At 35.0% G+C, this 21234-nt stretch overlaps 1 protein-coding gene across 6 annotated transcripts in view; it reads right to left on the bottom strand.

The window, feature by feature from the left end:
* Nucleotides 1-18707, bottom strand: part of LOC131436365 (long-chain-fatty-acid--CoA ligase 1) — an 82444-nt gene extending 63737 nt beyond the window's left edge. The window contains exon 1 of one of the 6 annotated variants that reach the window (XM_058605048.1): nt 18573-18707. Coding sequence is in view for 1 of the 6 variants with exons in the window: in XM_058605053.1 (XP_058461036.1) it covers nt 18346-18349 (4 nt within the window). In the remaining 5 variants the exon portion in view is untranslated. The other 5 variants (XM_058605053.1, XM_058605049.1, XM_058605052.1 and 2 more) reach the window with 5 other exon arrangements.
* Nucleotides 18708-21234: the final 2527 nt, after the last annotated feature.

Genomic DNA, 21234 nt, shown 5'->3' with positions numbered 1-21234 from the left:
GACCTAGAGGATAAGATGAAGATAGGTATATCCGCTTCGAGTTTTCGCGTCGCTTTAACAGAACCGAAGTAATGATATTAGATTCGATTTTATGAATTTGATTGAAAGTAATCGAATAAATATTGCGACTTTACTAATGAGATGACAATTGGTACAATAACCCTAGATGCAATCATTGAATATGAAAACGGTTATTGAAATTTTAAGAAATTATAGCAGTAATGCTTTTCAATTTAACCCAACTATCATTTTGGTATCACAAACTTAATAAAATGATAAACTGACAATATATAGCAAATATTTCGAGATGAACGCGTTTGTTACAACATAATGGCACGGATAAAGCATTTTGATACATTGACTAATGCGGAACAGAAATGATATGGTGCATACTGGTAAAAGCTTTCTGTCGATATTTTGTCAACCATGAAATATGGGTGGTTGGAAAATAAGCTCTGCGTGTACGACAGACAGACAGACCGATGTTCACTACATATGTTGTGAAAACCATGTTCACTAATGAACGTAAACAGATACGATACGATGGAACTGGAGAACAACATTTCTTATTCGAGTGACTTGGAATTATAGCAGGTGAATTTTGGATCATGTAGAGAATATACTTCTTACTCTTGAAATTCTCACTCAATGCATCCAGATATGTAATGAGGTTTTATGATACACATTTTCAGGGAATGAATTGTAGTAGTAGGATCCATTTCGCACAAAACATTAAATGGAAAATAGGTGCTATATCATCATTTTGGATTATTCTCACCGTCGTTTTTTACTTTCTTGTTCGTGAATAATCGTATTCGATACGTATAATCATAGACAAAATATTTTAAGTGACAAACGCTTTTAACGTTCCAGCAAGTAGCAAACATCACCGGTTTGTTTACGACAAGACGAAAATAGAATATTTTCCAATTTAGTCGAATTTCAGTTATAATTCCATTTCACCCAATACCAATTTTACAATGAAGATTACTTAATATAGCAGGGGTAGAAATAAGCAAATTTTTTATCCACAGTAAATAAAAATAGTTAATATTATCTTTTCATATCACATATTTATTGTAGATATTATAATGAATTTTGAAACGAATGATTGATAAGATAAATTTTGGTTTTACTTAGAATTTAAAAACGTCTTCAATTTCATTGCAACAGTTCCCACAATTTAAAACATAATCGCAATTTTAGTTTTGTTTTCCAATTTTTTAATTCACGGTGATTCTGATTAACAATCGGAAATCTTGATTCACATTTTCGTGCGTACAATGAACTTATTTCCACCTCTGCAATATAGGATAAGTCAGCTTCAGAACCACTAAAGCTAAAATTGAATTCGCGGAAACTAAGGCTCCAGAGTATTCAATTAATTGGAAAAATAATTATTAAATAGCATCTTACAATTTTCAACTTGCGTTCTTATACAATTGTAAATGTGGATCAGGGTCATTTCGCCGAAAGCTGTTTCGCCAAAAGCCATTTTACCGAAAAGGTTATTACGCCGAATTCATCAAAAGTCTTCATATCAATGTTTACTCCCGTTTTGTTGAGCTACAATCGTACTTCGGAAATATTCCAGAAAGACTTGGTATTTGATTTCTCTTTTTGCCTTTCTTATATAGAAAGGTTATGCAATCACTGTGAAAAACGACTTTTAAACCGAGGCCCGGGGGGGCGATTGCCATATACTCTTCGACTCAGTTCGTCGAGTACGCAAAATGTCTCTGTGTGTGTATGTGCGTATGTGTGTATGTAACGTTTTTTGCACTAACTTTTCTTGGAGATGGCTGAACCAATTTTCACAAGCTTAGATTCAAATGAACGGTCTTGTGCTTCCATACAAAATTCCTGAATATTATTCAGATCTGACTTCCGGTTCCGGAATTATAGGGTAAAATGTGCAAAAACTTGTGAAAATAAGTGCAACAACTTTTTTCGGAGATGACTAAACCGATTTTCACAAACTTAAATTCAAATCAAAGCTCTTTAGTTCCCATACTAAATTCCTGAATTTCATTTAAATCTGACTTCCGGTTCCGGAGTTATGGAGTAAAATGTTTAAAATAATGAAAATATGTTTTCTAACCTTTGTCATAGAAAAGTCCTGCGGTCCCATACGGAATCTCTGAATTTCATTCTAAATTCTAAATCGACCGCAAATCTTCTCCTATTGATAGTTTTTATCAGTAGACAGTCAAACGAACTGATTTCAGTTATTCTTTAAAGAATCGAATAAAATTATTTTGAAGAGTACTATAGTACTATATTATAGTATGATTGATATGAGAAAGGCATCATTGCACCACTAGGTGGATTAAAACAGGTTTTATTTTATTTTCATTTCATAAGTTAAAAAATCGAATTGATTCTGAGTTACAGATTTTTAAATTTACTGGCACGCAGTCATGTTTTTGCGGCAAAATTTTGAAAAATTATGCAGTGTTAAAGTTTACGTGCTTGAGTCTTTCGATCAAATTAATGTATCTTTTATATGTGCCAGACTTCGACTTTGGATGACATCGTGGCAACGGCCTACTACCACTTTAAGCGTAATTTTGCTACAGTTGTTTGGATTCAGTACTATAAAACAAAGACAATCTGTATTTTTTTCTAAATAGAGCTCGTAATGACATATTAAAATCATGTATAATTGTAATGTAGAATTAGAATTATTGGTCCTACCCATCACTCTGTGTCTTCGTTCACACGTCTATCATATTATTTAGAAATTTCATGTCTATTATACTATTCAGTTTTGATGATTTGTGAAAGTAAAGAACGATAAAGGAAAAATAAGCTTCGAAAAGGATATCATCTACTCCAGATACAATTGGATTGATAGACAATCAATAACTTTTTTGCTTCCTTTCATTCAATGGAAGAATCATACGCGTGAGAAAAATTTTCCGATTCATCAGGTGTTGACTTGATACTGAATAATTGAACTATAAATCGATTCACTTTTGATGGTAGGAATTCAGTGTCCTCATTTTACTTTTACATTCAAGTAGTTCAATTCTGAAAACCTTTTTTAGTCCACCTAGTGGTGTAATGATGCCTTTCTCATATTACTTATATTTTCAAAAATATCACTAGAAGATTCTGTCACGATTTTTGTTTCAAGCTTGAATAACATTAGATACTGTTGTTGAGTAGAAACTAACATAACCTTTCGAATTTTGTTAAAATTTATTGTAAGTTAATAATTTCTCTTTATTTTGCATCGTCGCACTACATAATGGTTTGAAATTTTAAACAAAATTTACCCTATAGTTCCGGAACACACTACTTGTTTACTAGTCAATTTTTCAAGTAATTGCATAACCTTTCTATATACAAATTAAATAAAAGAGAATATTAAGGATGGTTAACATGACACATTATCCCATACGCTAATGACGGTTTAACTTTATTAACTTTTGTTGCAATTATTTTAATTTTTTAAACTTTTTTTTTTTTATATATATAAAAAATAGGTATAGAATTCGCTGAAACTTTCGAAAATTTTTCCAAAGCCCGGAGGGCCGAATGACATATACTAATCGATTCAGCTCGACGAACTGAGCAAATGTCTGTGTGTGTGTGTGTATGTGTGTATGTCTGTATGTGTGTTGTCAACTAAGAGGTCGAGATCTTAGAGATGGCTGGACCGATTTTGATCAAACTAGTCGCAAATGAAAGGTCTCCCCGTCACCCAAAACGCTATTGAATGGTTTTGAGATTGGATGTTTACTTTTTGAGTTATTCGAAGTTTTATGTCAAAATTTTCAGTTTTTTGACAGTATCTGTCACAATTGACCTTGAAAACAGAATATGTTTTCAGACTTATGGCGTTTTCGTTTTTAATTTGCACTACACCGGTGCAGTGCTACACTGAGGCATGAATAAACGAACAAAAATGACGAAAACATAAACAGTAACCATTGACTACAATAAACGATTCCATTGCACAGAGCTACACCAAACTTTTGACGAGTGCTACACCAGTGGTATCGGTGCAGAAAAAGTGTAGCACTGGTGTAGTGCAATTGATAAAAACGAACGGTTTCAGTGCAGCTTTCGCTACACCAGTGTAGTGCAATTTAAAAACGAAAACGACATTAGATTCCGCACGATAATACCTATTCAACAAGCCATAGATTGTTAAAATCCGTCCATTTTTAACGGAGATATCGAAATTTTTGTGTAAACGACTTTTCCCCTTATTCCAGCAGTAGGAGTTTTGAGCGCTGTATGACAAAGCAATGCTGTTACATACAATTGTTTCTAAGTACCAAAAAGACTGTGTACAGCATCCTTTTTCATGACAATTTGCCTCGGACCGATTTTAGCACGGCTCGTTTTTGGCAACATAATCGTTCGAATATGACATATATAAACCAGATGATGGCAGATTTTTTTTTAATTATATTGTTTTAAACTACTTACAGCAATAAATGCTGGAAGAACATAACATCCATATACCATTCGAATCAGTTCGTCGAGATCAGCAAATGCGTGTGTGACAAATAATTTCACTCAATTTTCTCTGAAAATTTCTTTTTACAAATTCAGATTCATACGAAAATTCGTATGCTCCCAAACAAAGTTCCTGAATTATGATTGGTTCCGACCTCTGGTTCCGGAACTACAGGATGATATATGAAACGAAATCAAAATTGTATAACTCATTCTTCTCGTAGATGGCTGAACCGATCTAAGATTCAAATGAAAAGTTTCAAGATTCTTTAAAACATCTTGCTCTTCAGTCAGATCCAACTTCCGGTTTCGGGGATACAGGGTAATTAGTATAAAAATGTCTATTCCACATAAATTAACCAGGTTTATCGGGTTAGCAGATTTTGATAGTCGATAAAAAAAAATTAACTTTTTTCAGTTTCAGTGGTATTCAGTTGTCGATTCAGAAGGCACCTAAAAATTTAATTCGTGCTATGATTTCTCAAAGATGTATTCACTGATTTTCAAATATTTTGAAACAAATGTAAACTATACAGCTATTCAGGTGAATTTATCTGACTTCGACTATACCGATTTTAGAATTCCGGTTCCAGTATAAAATCGTTTCTCAAAGCTCAATCGTTTTCTCAAAAAAGCCTAATCAAATTTCAGAAACAAAAATTCAAATCGAATTAAACTTAGATACAAAATTAATTAGTTTTATACATACATACGAAAATTAATGAATTTTATCCAATCAAGCTTCAAAGTTGTACTCAAAACTGTAATTTATTCGTCATATGACCATACGAATCGGTTTGGGTTATGCTGGTTCCTGAATACCGGCTCTGGAAGTACCTTAAATTACCGTAAACTCTAAAGTGGAACTTACATATCATGGCATGTTTAATCGATTATCACACTTCTAGATTTAAATTCGATTGTATTTGCAGTTTCGACATTACAGAGTAATGAGTGATTACAATCTCAAATTGTCGCTTAAAACGACGGTCATTAAAATAATGTGATGAAAACTTAAACACCGAAGAATATTCATGCAAAAAACACATGCGGATTGATAAAAAAAGGTATCATTTCACTGCTAGGTGGATTAATCACGTTTTTTCTTTATGTTTGCTGAAATTTCTTCTGATAAGATGGGAAGATGGTGGCCTTGGTCATAACGTAAGATAGTGAAAAGAAATGATTGCCAATTACATTACAATACGCAACCACTAAACGAAAAAGCTGTCATTTTCAGATTTGATATACAGTATGCGCCAGTATATTTTGAGACTCTCCCTAATACTACTCAACCTAGTTTTACAAAATTTTGCTGGAGGTGTCAGTTATTGTTTACAAACAGATTGGTATATTTAACTGCATCGCTGCATATTACTGACAATTTCGCGCATTGTCGAAAAAAATAAGGTGCCTGTAACTGAACATCTTGGTATGCCGGTAACCGAAATCGGCAGACATTTTGAAAATGACAAAAAGTAACTTTGGTTGCGAAAATTTTTATAGCATCCGGTATTAAATCACGAAATAGATCGATTTCACCTCATAAATATTTAATCCACTCACCTTTTCGATTTCAATTTATGGTTCTATAAAAAAAGTCATAAAAAACTTTTGTGTTGATTTTCATGCAACTAAAATATGTTTTAAGTGCAGTAAAAAGTACAAGCGTCTGTTTGCTTTGGAATGGGGTGGGGTTCCGGCAATCGAACATCTTCCCCTATGACCAAGAAAATGTAATTATAAAATGTTCAAGGGTTACTGTATTTTGTGTCAAGGCGTCAGTTGGACTCCCAGCAGTCCAAGAAAACCTGGAAGTGATCGGAGAGAACACCATGATTTGTGAGAATGCCATGGTTGATACAATCCATTAAGATGAAAGTAACTCGTAATCCCGTTCGGAGCTTGAGAAAATGGCAAAGCACTCTAATGTATCAGAAGCAACGGTAAGAAGAGTTGTGAAATATGACTTAAAAGGGAAATCTAGAGCTCGAGTTGAAAATCATTTGTTTAGTGACAGAAACTAAAAGAGCAAGAAACTGCTTAGTAATTTGAAGAAGAGGTCCACTGTCATTCTCTTTACGGATGAGAAACTGTTTACTGTCGACAGTGTGTCCAACAGTCGCTCCAACCGGTATATAAGTTCAAAGAAAGCATCTGATGTACCTGATAACGAATCGTATTTACATTTTTGATCAAGCATCCAGCAGGGTGATTTTGTTTGGATTGGTTGCTGCCGATGGCAAAAAAATGGACCCCGTTTTTATCCAAGAAGACCTGAAAGTGAACACAGGTGTGTACTTAGGAATTCTTAAGGATCATGTTTTGCTTTGGATTACATCTACCTACGGAATAGATGCAAATATTGTATTCCAGCAAGACGGGGCCCCTGCCTACACGTCAAAGAAAAGACAAATGTGGTTGAGGGACAACATGCCTCAATTTTGGTCCAAAGAAATGTGGCCATCTAGCTCGCCTGACTTAAATCCTCTGGATTTCAGTGTATGAACATTGAATATTGAAGCATGTGTGAACATCCCCACTCGAATTAGATCTCTGTACGGACCTCCATAACAAAACATTGGAGTGAAATGTCATCTGTCATATTGCCAAGGTCCGCAAAAGCTTCAGGCGTTGTCTAGAAGCGGTCATAAATGAAAATGGCGGAGACTTAGAGAAGAGGAAGCTTAATCTTTTACGAACCTTTTATGTTAATACAAGTTATATTTAAAATTATAAAGATACTAAGCCCCAATAAAATAAGAAACTCCAAGGATCAGCCCCATAGGGTTGATCGCAGTCATTGATGTGGAAAAAGGCAACCAAAATTTTTAATGATCTACAATCAAACAGTTCAATCAATCGTCACACTTTTGAATTCGCAATTGCACGAGAGTCTGCTTAAATTGATCTTGATTAGGAACCAACACCGAACATTGTTTGTCTTGTTTTGTATTTGTTTTATAGCTGACGAAATTTCATCAATATCCCAAATATATGCAATAAAATCTTTTTACATACTTGAGATACGGATTTCGATAATTCTCGGTTAATGTTTCAAAAGGGCGTATAAGCAAGTGACAGTTTCTCTTTGTTTACTTTCTCTTATATTAATTACCAACCGGTTTCCACGTTTATCACTCAACTCTTTGCATGAAATGATACCCGAAACTTTCGACTTTCAAACAGAATAGTGATATCAAATAAAATCTTTTCAATCACATCACAATAATCGAAAGAGAGAGTGATTAAAGAGAAACTGTCACTTGCTTATACGCCCCAATGAAAAATCAACCGAGAATTGAGGTTCTCTTCGCCAAGCTTGTGTTCAAGTTTTGTATGCATTCAGTTATTTTTATAGCGTTAAGTTTCTCTACCATTCTGCGATTTCGGTTGAAACGATAAACTTTTTCTCATTATTAATCGAGTTCATCCTTTATAAATTAGAAATTAATCTTAGGCACTCGAAATTTACCCTGGGTAGTTACAAATTTCTCGGGCGAAAACGACATAACATGGAATTTCATTCCAACTCGCATGTCACAAGATCAGAGCATATCAATTAAAGCTTCAAATCGTTTTATGGCACTTTTTGTCCTGCTGTCTACCTCTAGCATGCTACACGTACAACTGAAATGTTAGCTATAATTCCGCTTAGATTTATAGATTCGCGTGCTTCAAAAAGCTTCGCTTTTGCATCGATTGACCAATCAGAGCGATGCTTTCTCATTCATTTATCGCTTACTCCTTAAAAACCGTCGTCTATGGCAGGGAAATCCGGTATACCGAAGTTTTTTTGCAGACAAAATAGGACACTAGTAGCTATTAATCAATATTTCAATAATATGCAATAATATGCTATCATTACGTAGAAATATTTCAAATCAAATAATGAAATAATATTACTGATTGAAACTAAACTGACTTAGCTATAAGTTTTCAAAAGCTGACCACATTTCTACTTGTATTTACCCTTGAATTTCTAATTTACACCCCTATATAAAAAATAAATATGTGTTCCACATCAAAATGATTGAGTCTCATTATTTTCTGATGCGTACGGTAATAACTCATTTCATTGCACTTTAATGTCTTATCCTTTGCATATACAGATTCTAACTGTTATCGGTGCTTTTGGATGCGGAAACCGGGGACTATAAGTCCCAAAGCAGGTTCATATATCCACTGACTAACAAGATATGCCAACTAGATGAACTTACCAGTAAGTTTTATATAAATTTGCCCCTCGATTCGCTATCGTTTCAGAAAAAATACTCATAAAATTGAAAACTTTTCGCTTATCGCGCTGTACTACCGGAAATGGATGCAGCAGCAGTCTATAGAACCATAAGACCTTTCATTTGAAACTGAGTTTGTAAAACTCGGTTTAGCCGTCACTGAGAAAATTGAGTGACATTTGTCACATACATACAGGCATACATATACATTTTGTGCATTTTGTGATCTCGACCACACAACGCACATACACACATATACAATTTGTGATCTCGACCAGGGTTTGTGAAATTCGCCTCATGCAACTCATTAACGTTCACGCAGCCTGCCTGGGTTCGATTCCCAACCCCGCACATAGGGTCAGAAAAATTTTCTGGCCCGAAGAGGCGAATGACCTTAAGGTTAAAACCTCTACTATCGAAAAAAAAAAAACTCATTAACGTTCACCGCCTGCGAACGATTCAAGAACAGAAATAGCAAAGCATGTGATGCCGGACGAGCAAAAGCTATGCTCAATATGTGTCTGCCCGAGCGACTCACGAAAGAGAAGAGATCTTGCTCTTCTTGCTGTTTGCTATTCCGTCGTTTGCTATTCTATACCATTTCAAGAGCAGGTATCATCAGGCACGAATAGCGCTTATTGAGTCAATTTTCGACTCACTGCGAGTCAAAATGCCAGCAATTATGAGTGCAAATGTTCGAAAAAAAAAATTGAAGACAAGCTTTAGCGATGCGATGGAAGCAATTTTTGGTTCTGCTGGAGTTAAAAAGTATAAATGTCTCATAGGTATTGCCTTGATAAAAAGTTTGTGTTGAACATCACAAATTAGCTCGGGAATCATTAAATGTAATATCCTTACTTATCATTGAAAGGTGGAGAAACGATTGGGATAGATGGATAAATAAAACTAAATAAAAATAAAATAAAGCAAAATGAATTATTTTCCACATATAACTGTAGCAACACTTTTGATATTCTTTCGGGATGATTTGATACCTATTTTAATTATGATTTTGAAAATGGACTGAAATATCTACAGTGATATACTTTAAAATCACATATGATTATGAATGATTATTCGCACGATTATGATCTATGCAGCAGTTTTCACTAGCAGATAATGATATTCAGATGTCAGAAGTCCAATACCAATATGCAATGCAAATACAGTGACAAAAATACATTCTGAATATTGATTATAGAGGCAAGCCCTTTCTTTTGTTTCCAGGGATGATTTATTTTCTCATGGTTTTATTAGATTAAACACAATTTAACGCTTCTTAGCATAGATTTGGTTTATAGAAGTAATAGTAGTCCAGGGTTTTCCACAACGTTTGAACCTGCTGGGAAGCCATGTTACTGTGGCAAGCATGCTTCTGCAAAAATAAAAGCAATTAAGAAGAATGGCTAACAAAGAAATAGTCATTACTAAATATTCATTCAGCATCTTTTATCATACATCTCCGCAAATTATCGATTAGAATAACTTTACTACGATCAGGAAATGCCTTATTTTACTAAGATATATTCAAGCTATATGACAAGAATCTTACTTTCAAGGATCACATACAAAGAGTCCAAATGAAATATAATTCTGTTATCACATAATCAGGAGATAGCAGGTGAATATACGATCAAGAAAAAAAATTTCCTTTTAATTCAACTTTATTTAAGGTCACTAACTTCACAGTAACAGACAATTTTGTTATGCTAGATTGTATGATACTTGATTTTTAGAAATATCAGCTATCATTCATTTCGTTATTGGAAATTGCGGAAGGTCTTCGTTCCACGATTATCCATGGCCCAGTTTTCAACAAGTAACTGCAGAGAGTCTGTTTGTTTTTGATAATAATAGAAATATCATTATTCGGTAATATCTTATGTTGGCCTCCAAATTAGTGCCTTACACAAAATTATAGAAGTTCTATTTTTATTGTAGTTTCTATTATATTGCAATTATATTGCATTATATTGACACAAACTTGGAACTCTTACTTCTCAAGCATAATAAACAACCCTACATTCGACCGAGTGAAAAATACCAATTTTGCATTTCGAATGAGTTATAATTTGCTTGGAAAAGTCGAACTCGATCGAAACACAAAATGAACTTATTATAGAAATACGGAATAGGAGTGAAAGTTACATATCTTATGACACACAAAAACGCTCCAATAATTACGCTATTCCAGTTTGATGGTTAATCAATAACATATCCTGGCAGGTATTAAAGTTGTCTCTAACGCTACAAATTACGAGTGAAGTACATCAAACACCAAAGAAATGTGCAGTGAAGACAGTTCAAAAATATTCGATACCTGTCTTATAAGATTAGGAATAAAATTTTATCTTGGGCGGTCATTCAGTTATACCGTCATACAGCATCACAGAGAACGATTCACCGTGAGTAGAAAATTCGACTCAACGCGAGTCATCAGCACCTAAATGCTTCGAAACGAACTCACTGCGAGCCAACAGAGTGCATATATGATGCTTGCTTGCTTTGCCAAGCGGTACAATTGGTACAGTGGAAGGAAAGAATGAATAAAGCAGACACGGAATATATACAAACTCTTCGCACGGGTAGAGCATCGCCGGTGAAAAGAATAATTCACGAATATAGTTTCATTGCCAGGATCAGCAACATTGATCTCGACGAACTGTGTCGAATTTCACAGTGCGTGCATAGTCTTCTTATATGAGGAAGGCAATAATTGTATAATTCTGGAAAATTTCATTTTAATGGATGAATTTTATGACTAGTCAGTGTGGATAATCACTGGAACCAGACTAGATAATTGTTTGTTATTACAATGATGACGATGATGATGTTTAGTATTGTTCGGTTTCCAACTGATCAAGTTTGGATAATCAGCTGCGATAAGCTCAATTTTTCATGCGTTGTTTTGCCAGCTATTGAGCGTTTATAAACCAATACGTAATAAGCTCACAGTTTAGACTTGAATACTCTTTTGACAATCACGGGTTTGACACCAATAGTCTTTGATAGAATTAACTTTCATATTGCGCATATGTTAAAATTATTATCTCGGATATGAGCTTGTTTTTTTTGCAGACCTAATTTAACCTGTTGCTGAAAGTGCAATGCATACTTTCAACACATTTATATTATTATGTCACTCTACTCTATTCAGTAGCAAACTGGCCATTAGTGATAGATCACTTCGTATCACAAACATCTTGAGCTTTGATCACAGAGTACGTTTTATAACATTTTCCGGGGCTTATTTTCTGATAAAATATTATCTCTCGGTGATCGATTTTTCACTACAGAACGCACCAACCAATGACCAACATATTATCTGTGGAGCACGCATATCTTATCTCTATCAGTCATTCCACTTAGCAAGCGATCATCTTCTCACTCGGCGTGTGGGAATGTGCCAATCGTGCGCTAATAGTTTTCTTGTTTATTTATAAACTCTAAATGTCATTTGATATAAAACAAAATATGACGCTTCGTTCGGTTTACTGCAATTACTATCTGTTGAGTCGTGTTCCTTCACACTTAATCGACTAAAAGTGATGGATATTTGTTCGGGTACATTTTTTTTTAACTATAGCACATGGAACTATTCCTGATACCAGATCAGGAAGTGAAGCAATATACGACTATTGATTTTTCACTGTCTAGTATTATGACGTAGGTAGGTCTTACTACCAGCACTTGTATCGCATGAACGATTGATTTTGCTTTGTAGGAAAGATTGTAAATATCGAGTATTGAAATTTGATTTTCAATGTGGATGATGGAGATCTATAATTTTTTTTGTATATTTTTTTTAATAGTAACACAAGCTCAGTGATGCATACAGAGTTAAATGTGCTCGATTTTTAAAATAACTAAAGGCAAACAATTGACATAACAGAACAATACGATGTTTTCACTTTTTATGTCCCACACTGTAATCACTACTACATACATTTTTTCTCCATACAAAGAAATTAGCCTCGATTTATACTATCCTGGCCAATCCAGTGAAAATCGATAATCGTCTTACATAAACGTCACTTTTTTATGTATTTAGCTAAACGACACACACGTTTCAACATTCGTAGTGCACGAAACTCTAAACTATTGCCTACCAATCATTATCTAGTGAAATCTGCCACTTTTAACACATTTACGAAGGCCGCAAAATTCGTGCTACGGTGTTCGCCTTCTTGAATCCCGAGAGAAGCAATGAGTATAACAGTTATCCGTCAGACTAAAGTCTATCGTAGAAGCTATCCGGTCGCAGTCACGTACACACATGCAGAAAAGATTCCGGCAAAACTGTCAAATTTTCTTCCATCGCTTTTATTTGGACGTTTCACCAGCAAACCACGTTCTACACCACCACAGACACCACTCACATCGAATGAGTAGCCTGTGCACGAAGTTAATAGAAATCTTAATGTGTAAAGCATGAGTCAATACACGATAATTACAGTTACTACTAGAGTTGCTCAATGTTGTGGGAACAATGTATGACTTCTTCTCCGTCTGGGTCTATATCTTTTGTAAGCTTTATGGGTTTTCTTCTAGCAGTACCTTAAGAGCGGTAGCTTTTGTGGAAACCACTCAATGAGGTTGCAGTTGCAGAGAGAGAGGGTGAGAGTAAGAAAGCGTACAAAGCAATCCGAAAGAGAATGTAAAATAAAGTACGAATTAGACGGCACGTCATCTTTCGTCAAAGTCACAGTCAACCTCCGTCACTGCGCCGTCAAAATTAATTATATGCATTCTTATGCAGACATTCTCTCATAACGTCACCATCACGGAACGTCTTGACGGACGGAACGTGATAAGGCTCCGGTAAAAAAATTTTAAACTAATTTTGACGGAAGCTAACGTTCCGGTGACGGTGCCAGAAGGGGACGGATCGTCTGAATCGTACTTAAGTGCCGTAATGTTGAACCGTGTAGGTGCCTTTCAGTGCTGCCAGTATCTTAAATATTGAATTGAAAACTGTGATTTGAATATGCCAAAATAAAAAATTCATTGCAGTTCCAAGTTCCAGCTATCAAATATTTCGTATTTATAAATTTCTTAAAGATGTCAATATTAGCCTGGTTACTACATATGAATTTGGAATCTGAGTCGCAGAAAGTTCGGCTTGGTTGCATACTATAATTCCTGACCTGTTCTGTCTGACTGGAAAAAAATTGCAACCGATTTGTGTGTACACGGCAATTGAAAGGCAAGCACTACAATTTAACTGATTTTAAAACGCTTGCAGGTGAATTTGAACCTACAATAACTGACTTTTGAGGTTAGTGCTTTACATTCTAAATAGTCGATCCAAAATCTTTTTCTTTAGAAAACACTAATCCTTATATCTTCCTGTCTTTTGTGATGAATGCTATAGCTAAAGTAATTGAGAAGTGAGTCTTGTCCTCATCGTGAATTTTAACACGTTACCTTCAATTGAAAAAAAGCAGATAATGTCAGAGACATAACTGAATAACGTGAATACGAATAAAACTTACACGTTTCTACACACTTCAGCATATCTAAATTGTGTTCATGAGTTGTGTGAATTGTGCATGGATGAGTTTATTTAGTTCCAGAATTGTAACGGTGCACCTATACTAAAGTACAACGAATTCAAATTCGAACGACACAATTTAACAATTTGTAGTTTTTATAAATTGTTTTAATAATAAATTTATTGATACTGAAAGCAAAAATAACATATTAACAAGATATCCAGCTCTCACATTCCCCGAACAAATCATTGGCAACATCCTCTTTTGCGAGCATGGAGCCCTCAAGCGAAACCGCTTCGAATCTTGTACATAAAACTAGTTGAGAGAAATGTCAAATTCATGCGCGCCAGAACAGCAACACTGAGCACCCAAGTCAACTTCGCAGACTAAAATGAATGAAGCGAATTTTATATCTACACGGAAAATGAAAATTACCTATTATTTGACTTCTTTTTACTTAATTTAGAGTTATCTTGAAACTTTTCTTCCATTCGCTCCTTCAATTGTTTTAAAAATACAAAAGGCCTAAACCACCCAACAGCGAGAATTTCGTTGAATAAACTAAAATTAAGTAAACCGTCAACCTGAAATTGACTCAATACGATTCAACCGTAGAGTAAATATAACTCATTTTTAAGTATTTTTTGCACGTGCCTTACGGGAACTTCCTAGAGCCACTTTACCTAAAATTAGGTTATTGACTGGAACCCCCAAACTGGGTGGAATGTTCTTAAAATTAGGTGTTTTGCGGTTTCGCGTACCCAATAGGTAACATGAAAATGCAATCTCGCTCTATACCGTCGTCAGAGCACGAGAAAGATAAACAAGCATCATTAGTTATACTCTTTAATACTCATTGCTACCAAACATTTTAGAAAAGTATAATTTAGAGTTATTTATGGTTATTTCATCCCACTGAAAATTTTACCCATAATTGCTGATTATATTACCTATAGCACGGAGAAAAAGTTAAGTACAACAGGGGATATTCACGTTTAAGTTCTACCCATTTTTGTACACGGTAAATTTTGAAAAGGCGCCCCATAAATAAGTAAGTCGTATTGCTGAGCTGTTGATTGTAGGTTGAGCAATAAACAAACACTATACAATTTGGCCAGTGAGATGAGTGTATATCAAATTGTCGTAGGTTATTAAATTGGAATTTTATGCTCCCTTCAAATTCAACGATTTGCAATTCATTCCAAATATGGAAACTATCATTTGAAATTGATCGGTATCATTTCCAACCTGTAATCAACGCTTAATACATTGATTTAAAGTAAAAGTTGAATATTGTTGATAGAACCAGAAGTCAAACGTTCAAGATTCGTGATAGTACTACCAGCGTTTCGAAGGTTTCCGGAATCAATTGTGCAGAACACTTTTTTCTTTGCATCGAAATGCAATGTCGCGGTTCGAAATGAACTGCAGAGTTTTGCATAAAGCAGTTCAATTTGAACTGCTATGCACTGATGAGTCAAAGACGAAACGTAAACATATCAAAATCGGTTATGTGCCCTAGCACAAAATTTGACTAACCCCTGAATGACTGATGCTATGTTAGATAAAATTTCGACATGCCCGTAAGATTTGGGTATGCCTGAACTGAACCAAGGATGGCTTTTATCGTATCAAAGAACGTTCAATCTTCACTCTTCACACGATTCAATCAGTGCCATCAAGGAGAAATGGAAAACATCGCAACAACAAACACCCGGCATGGCTCATTTAACATAGAATAGACACCAGTGCGAGAGTGAATTTCTCTCGATGACATTTCTGAGAATCAAAGGTTAGCACGCTGCTGTGGAGATCCTCTCTGAAGCAACAAACGGTCGCTTATTCTCGTTTCGCGATCCGATTCTATACAGGCAGTTGATAATTGCGATAGAATCATTTCACTATTGCCGCTTATTCTAACTATGTGCATATAACCTTTGTATAAGTTGTGTCTATGAAAATGTATGTGAATGCTCCACACATGGGTTTTGAAATATTGCAACCTAGTATGAGAAACATCAAGTTGAACCATCGATTCGATTTTCTGCGATAATTGTTAACTTGCGATCCTCTCTTGGGAAATTCCACACAGCAACGATCATTATCAGACTGTATATTTTTCCATGGGCCGTGAAATACTCAGAGTATGAGGTTCATGTATTGAGAGACTCGAGTTCTTATAGCATCTTCTACCGGATTGAAAATGTTGTATACAATATAGATAGCAATATAGCAGCTTCTGTCAAATTTTCGGCAATCACCAACACTGAACTGAACAATCAAAACAATTCCATGCATACAATACTGCATGAACGTTTGGCTCTTAAGAAAGTCCCTTTGGAGATGGTGATAAAAGAAAAGCTTGTGTCAATTTCAAAATTGATCATTGGTTGAAACAATTTAAACGTAGATGGTTGAGTTAGATGATTGCAGTTAGACGCGGTGTATCAAAAGAGCGTGTCGGGTGACAAATCATAAATCTTGGTGTATGAGCCCGAAACCTATTTGTCGACTATATAAGTGTTTCTAGACGAGGTAAATTTAACAATTTGGTTCGTTCAATATGTATCGTCAACGTTTCAATAGAATAACATAGAACCCTGAAAGGTACATGACCAATTGTTTTCAGGGGTTTCAAAAAAATAGTTAAACGATTCCTTTGATCTATACAATACAAGCTCTATACCATCATATCATGGAGGTGATATTTTAAACGTTTGAAAAATCGAATTGATGGAGCTTCCGCCTTATAGGTCTAATTTAGTTCCCATTGACTTCTTCGAATTTAGACACGATAAATATAAACTGGGTGGCCGACACCTGGAGAAGCGTTTAAGCGTTAGTGTGTTAAAAACGCATAGTTTAGAGATCTTTTTCAACTTGAGAAAAGTGCTTCAAATGATTTGATCACATGCGAAAGTGTTTTGATCTTCCAGGAAAATACTTCAGAAGACATCTAAGTCATTCAATATAATCAATACAACGAAAGTGTAGCGTCTTATTACCATAAGAAATCTAACATTTCGAACATGCACATGATCTAGCAAAACATTCTTCACAAAATAATGCATCAAACGAAACAATCCTTTTTTAAGTAGGATGAATGATTGGAAACCATGCAGAAATTATGCAACTCGTTTGTACATAGAAGCAAAGGAATTATACACGACATATGAATCAATACTAATTTGAAATAGAGAGTAGTTGAATTTATAACTTGCTTTAAACCATGAATTTTCAATGAATAAGACTGTGGACTTAAATTATCAAATACATTAAAAAGTAGATATCTGCGATATAACTTTATATTAAATTTCCTGCTCCAAGTACGTGCATGAAAATAGATGCAAATTTATAAAATATTTTTATCCGTGTTATAAACCATGATTAGAATTCGCCAAACTTGCCAAAACATTGATTTGAATTCCATAAAACTAATAACACACAGATAAAAATATTTTGTGAATTTACATTTATTTTCATGCACATATTTGGAGCAGACAATTGAATGGAAAGTTACATTACAAAACTAAGCGGTTTGTAAATATACAGTTTTGTTCAACGAAAAACTAAATGATCTTAATGTAATTTTACATCAATCATGGTCTTAAATCAGATTTTCGTTTCAACTGATGTCTATTCCATAGTACTGTCGGTTTACAGGTCGAGTAAGTTTCATCTTTTCTTTCTGTGCAGTTCAACTTTTCTAGCAGCAAATATCTGCTTCCTTCATTCGATTCTCATTGTTTTATAATTTAAAAGTATGAAACGCGACTACTTTGAATTTTTATAACTTATTTATTATTCTACCAGCACTGTCGGAAAATTTAACGAATCACATACAGGAGAAACAAACTAAACTAAAAGTGCGCATGTGTGCTGTAAAACATCATACGTTTTGATCGACCCAGAGCAGCAGATGTAAACAATTGGATTTTTCTTCACGAGTCAACGAACGAACGAAAGGTATCTGCAAAGGCCACGTGATGGAATAGAAGTGGTCCTATGGAGAAGTTGAAATACATTCGTTCTCATTCATCAGGGATGCCGCATTCCCAGATTTCATAGGAAAGATACATTCAACTTTTATCAGAGACCTTTCAAGCTCGATTTACAGTTTTTTTCTGAATTGTACTCACACATTTTTCCTCAGCAATTTTTTTAGATGGTTCGTTTATAGTTTAAATGTTTTGAAAAATTTAATAACAGAGTAATACTTCACAACACTTAAGAAATTTCCAAGTGGCAACACTCAGATAGGGTTATTTTCCGGCACATCGTTTATCACTTTTTGCCTGATATTTAAAATATTTAAATTTGAATTTATGTTCTTTTCATTCATCTTAGAATCGTTTGCTTCAATTACCATGAATTTTAAGCTATCCTAATGCATCATACACTACAATTTGTACTTTTAGTTATCCGATTATATGGACCAGACATTTCTTTCTCGACATTCGTTGGCTACTAATGGTGAACTAACACACAAAACCTTTGAAATGCAGTCTGTGAAAACTGGATAAGTTTCGACGAGAGCCTCAAAACTGTTATACATTCTCCAGAAATGAGTAACCGCGTGAAGATGTGTGAGTATGTGTATCCCAGCCCACCGGCATTCACTAACCACTACACAAGCGCAGCCAATCTCTTTCTGTCAGGATATCATCTGGTGATCGTTGACGTCACGCATGAATTATCGAGCGCGAGAGTACAGTAGTCATGCGGTCTGTTGTCATTTATAAACAGATAGCAGGATGCTCTTATTGGAAGCTTTTATTCTTATTTATGTACGTATATTCGACAACCTACATATACAATGTTTGCGGTGAATATATAGTATTTAATTTTTTATAGATCCTAACGAGATCCAGTATTTTACCTGCTCATGTGTTAAATATATTGCTTTGATAAAGAAATTCGATGTCCATTCAAAAACAAAGATTCAGTCAACTTTACATTTTTAACAGTGGTATGAATTTATACTTACCAAAGTACATTACATTAGTACAAATTGTTAGTGATCGTTTCAATTATTTATAACTTTATTCTGAATTTAAAACTAATAACTGAAAATAAAACGAACAGTAGAATAAATAGTTTTTCGTTTCCTTACTGACAGGATAGATTAGCAATTTAATTGTTCAGTTTATAAATGATTTGATACATCACCACAACTGAGATTTGCTACTGCAAGTGTTCAAAAATCACTGTATGGTTACGATTACAATACAAAAATTACTGTAGCACATAACGAACATAATTTGGTTAAAATCTGCTTAAAGCTCACTTCGAAGCCATTCAAATGTTTTCTGTACGACAAAATACAGAAAAATAAACTGTGGTAAAGCTACTCAAAAAGCAAAAGCTTGCTTTGGACAACGTTAACGTAATGGTATCCAGTGCATCAATATACACGACTCGCTCATAGTCAAGGGGTTGTTCATAAACCACGTAGACTCTCTGGTGGATGGGATTCATAAAAGTCTACGTTTGTCTACGAGAGGGTAGTTAGAGAAACTTAACTTCGAGCTTGATTTTTTAGTTTTTTTAGTACATTAGCAATTTATGTTGAACTACTAACGACACCTTTGATACATTTGCATACAAAAATAAACTTTTTTCGGATGGTGATAAATAAAAACAAAGATAGATAATTGCTTTAGAAAAAATTTTCATAGAAAGAAATTGTTTATCAAGAATCGAATCAAAACTAATTGGCTCAAGTGGCACGTTTCCCTAGTTATTAGGAAATTTGTGCCTTGCCGTGGCTTATCATCTTTTTCCTTTTGGGAAGGGAAAGATAAAAGCAACATGGAAGGGAAATCTGAAGTTCGTGAGGTGAAAAAACAGCATAAAACTAAACAAAATAAATCGTTCTGCATCCACGAAATAATGCTGAACGATATGCAGGACCACCCCTGAAATGAGTTAGAGATTTCACAAAAGCGACATCGACACTGCTTTCATGTATCGAGAACTAAAAACTCGGATACGCAGTTGCGTCAATGCGGGGCAGTTACATAACAGATGCTATGAAGTATGCAATCGCACTTACACAAATCACAAAAATTATACTCATCACGCGGAATAGTAGCCATGTAATGGTTAGGTTTGCAATATCCAGTCAGAGCTCTGATCAGAATCCTGTAAAGATGCTTGGAAAAATGCAATAGACATTTTTACATTTTCAGATTTAAATCTGGTAAAAATGCTTTTGTCGGAGCGCAAGTTTGCAAGCTGTGCCAGTATCTAGCATGTTTGGATGCAACCATATAACGTATCCTGTGTTTTACCCAACTAGTTGATGGTGGTAAAGCTAGATCATGCATTCGTGGTACCAACTCTAGCCAACTCGTCTGAGATAGTTGATGATTAGCAACTCCCAGCATCCGAATTTTCAACGGTGGTTGAAATTCATCTCCATTATTCATTTTGTGAGGTCCTATCTCTTAGGATGAAGATGCAACTGTTACATCATCCCGAATTTGAAACGTAGATACTTGAGTGAATTACGTGGCCATCCCAACAAACTATACGAAAAACTTTTTGCTTTTCAGAACCAACCAATGACCCATGATCGTCAGTGTTCAAGAGAGATATGAAAGATTATGTAAGATATCACACTTCGCTTGGCAGCGTGATGAACTATCAGGAATCAGTCATCAGTAATCAGAACTAATTGGCTCAAGTGGCACGTTCTCCTAGTTATTTGGAGATTTGTGCCTTGTCGTAGCTTCTCATCAATTTCCTGATGGGAAGAGAGGATAAAAGAAACATGGAAGGGAATTGTGGAGTGGGTGAGGTGGGAAAACAGTACAAAACATAAAGAAACAAATCGCTCTGCATCCCCGAAAGGATGCTGAACGATCCCCAGGTGCCAAAATGCGCAGTTAATAAAACCTCCTCTTTGAACGGGCACACTTCTGATCTGCTACTGAAAATTAAAGCCAAGCGACGTATAAATTTTCAACGATTTTTATTCAGGGTTTCGCTTAATAGCGGCATTATTTCGCGGCGTTCTCTGAGTT

Source organism: Malaya genurostris, chromosome 3, assembly GCF_030247185.1.
Source record: "Malaya genurostris strain Urasoe2022 chromosome 3, Malgen_1.1, whole genome shotgun sequence".
Lineage (NCBI taxonomy): Eukaryota > Metazoa > Arthropoda > Insecta > Diptera > Culicidae > Malaya > Malaya genurostris.
Note: the sequence above shows the minus strand (reverse complement) of the source record. Positions and strands in the feature narration are given on the sequence as shown.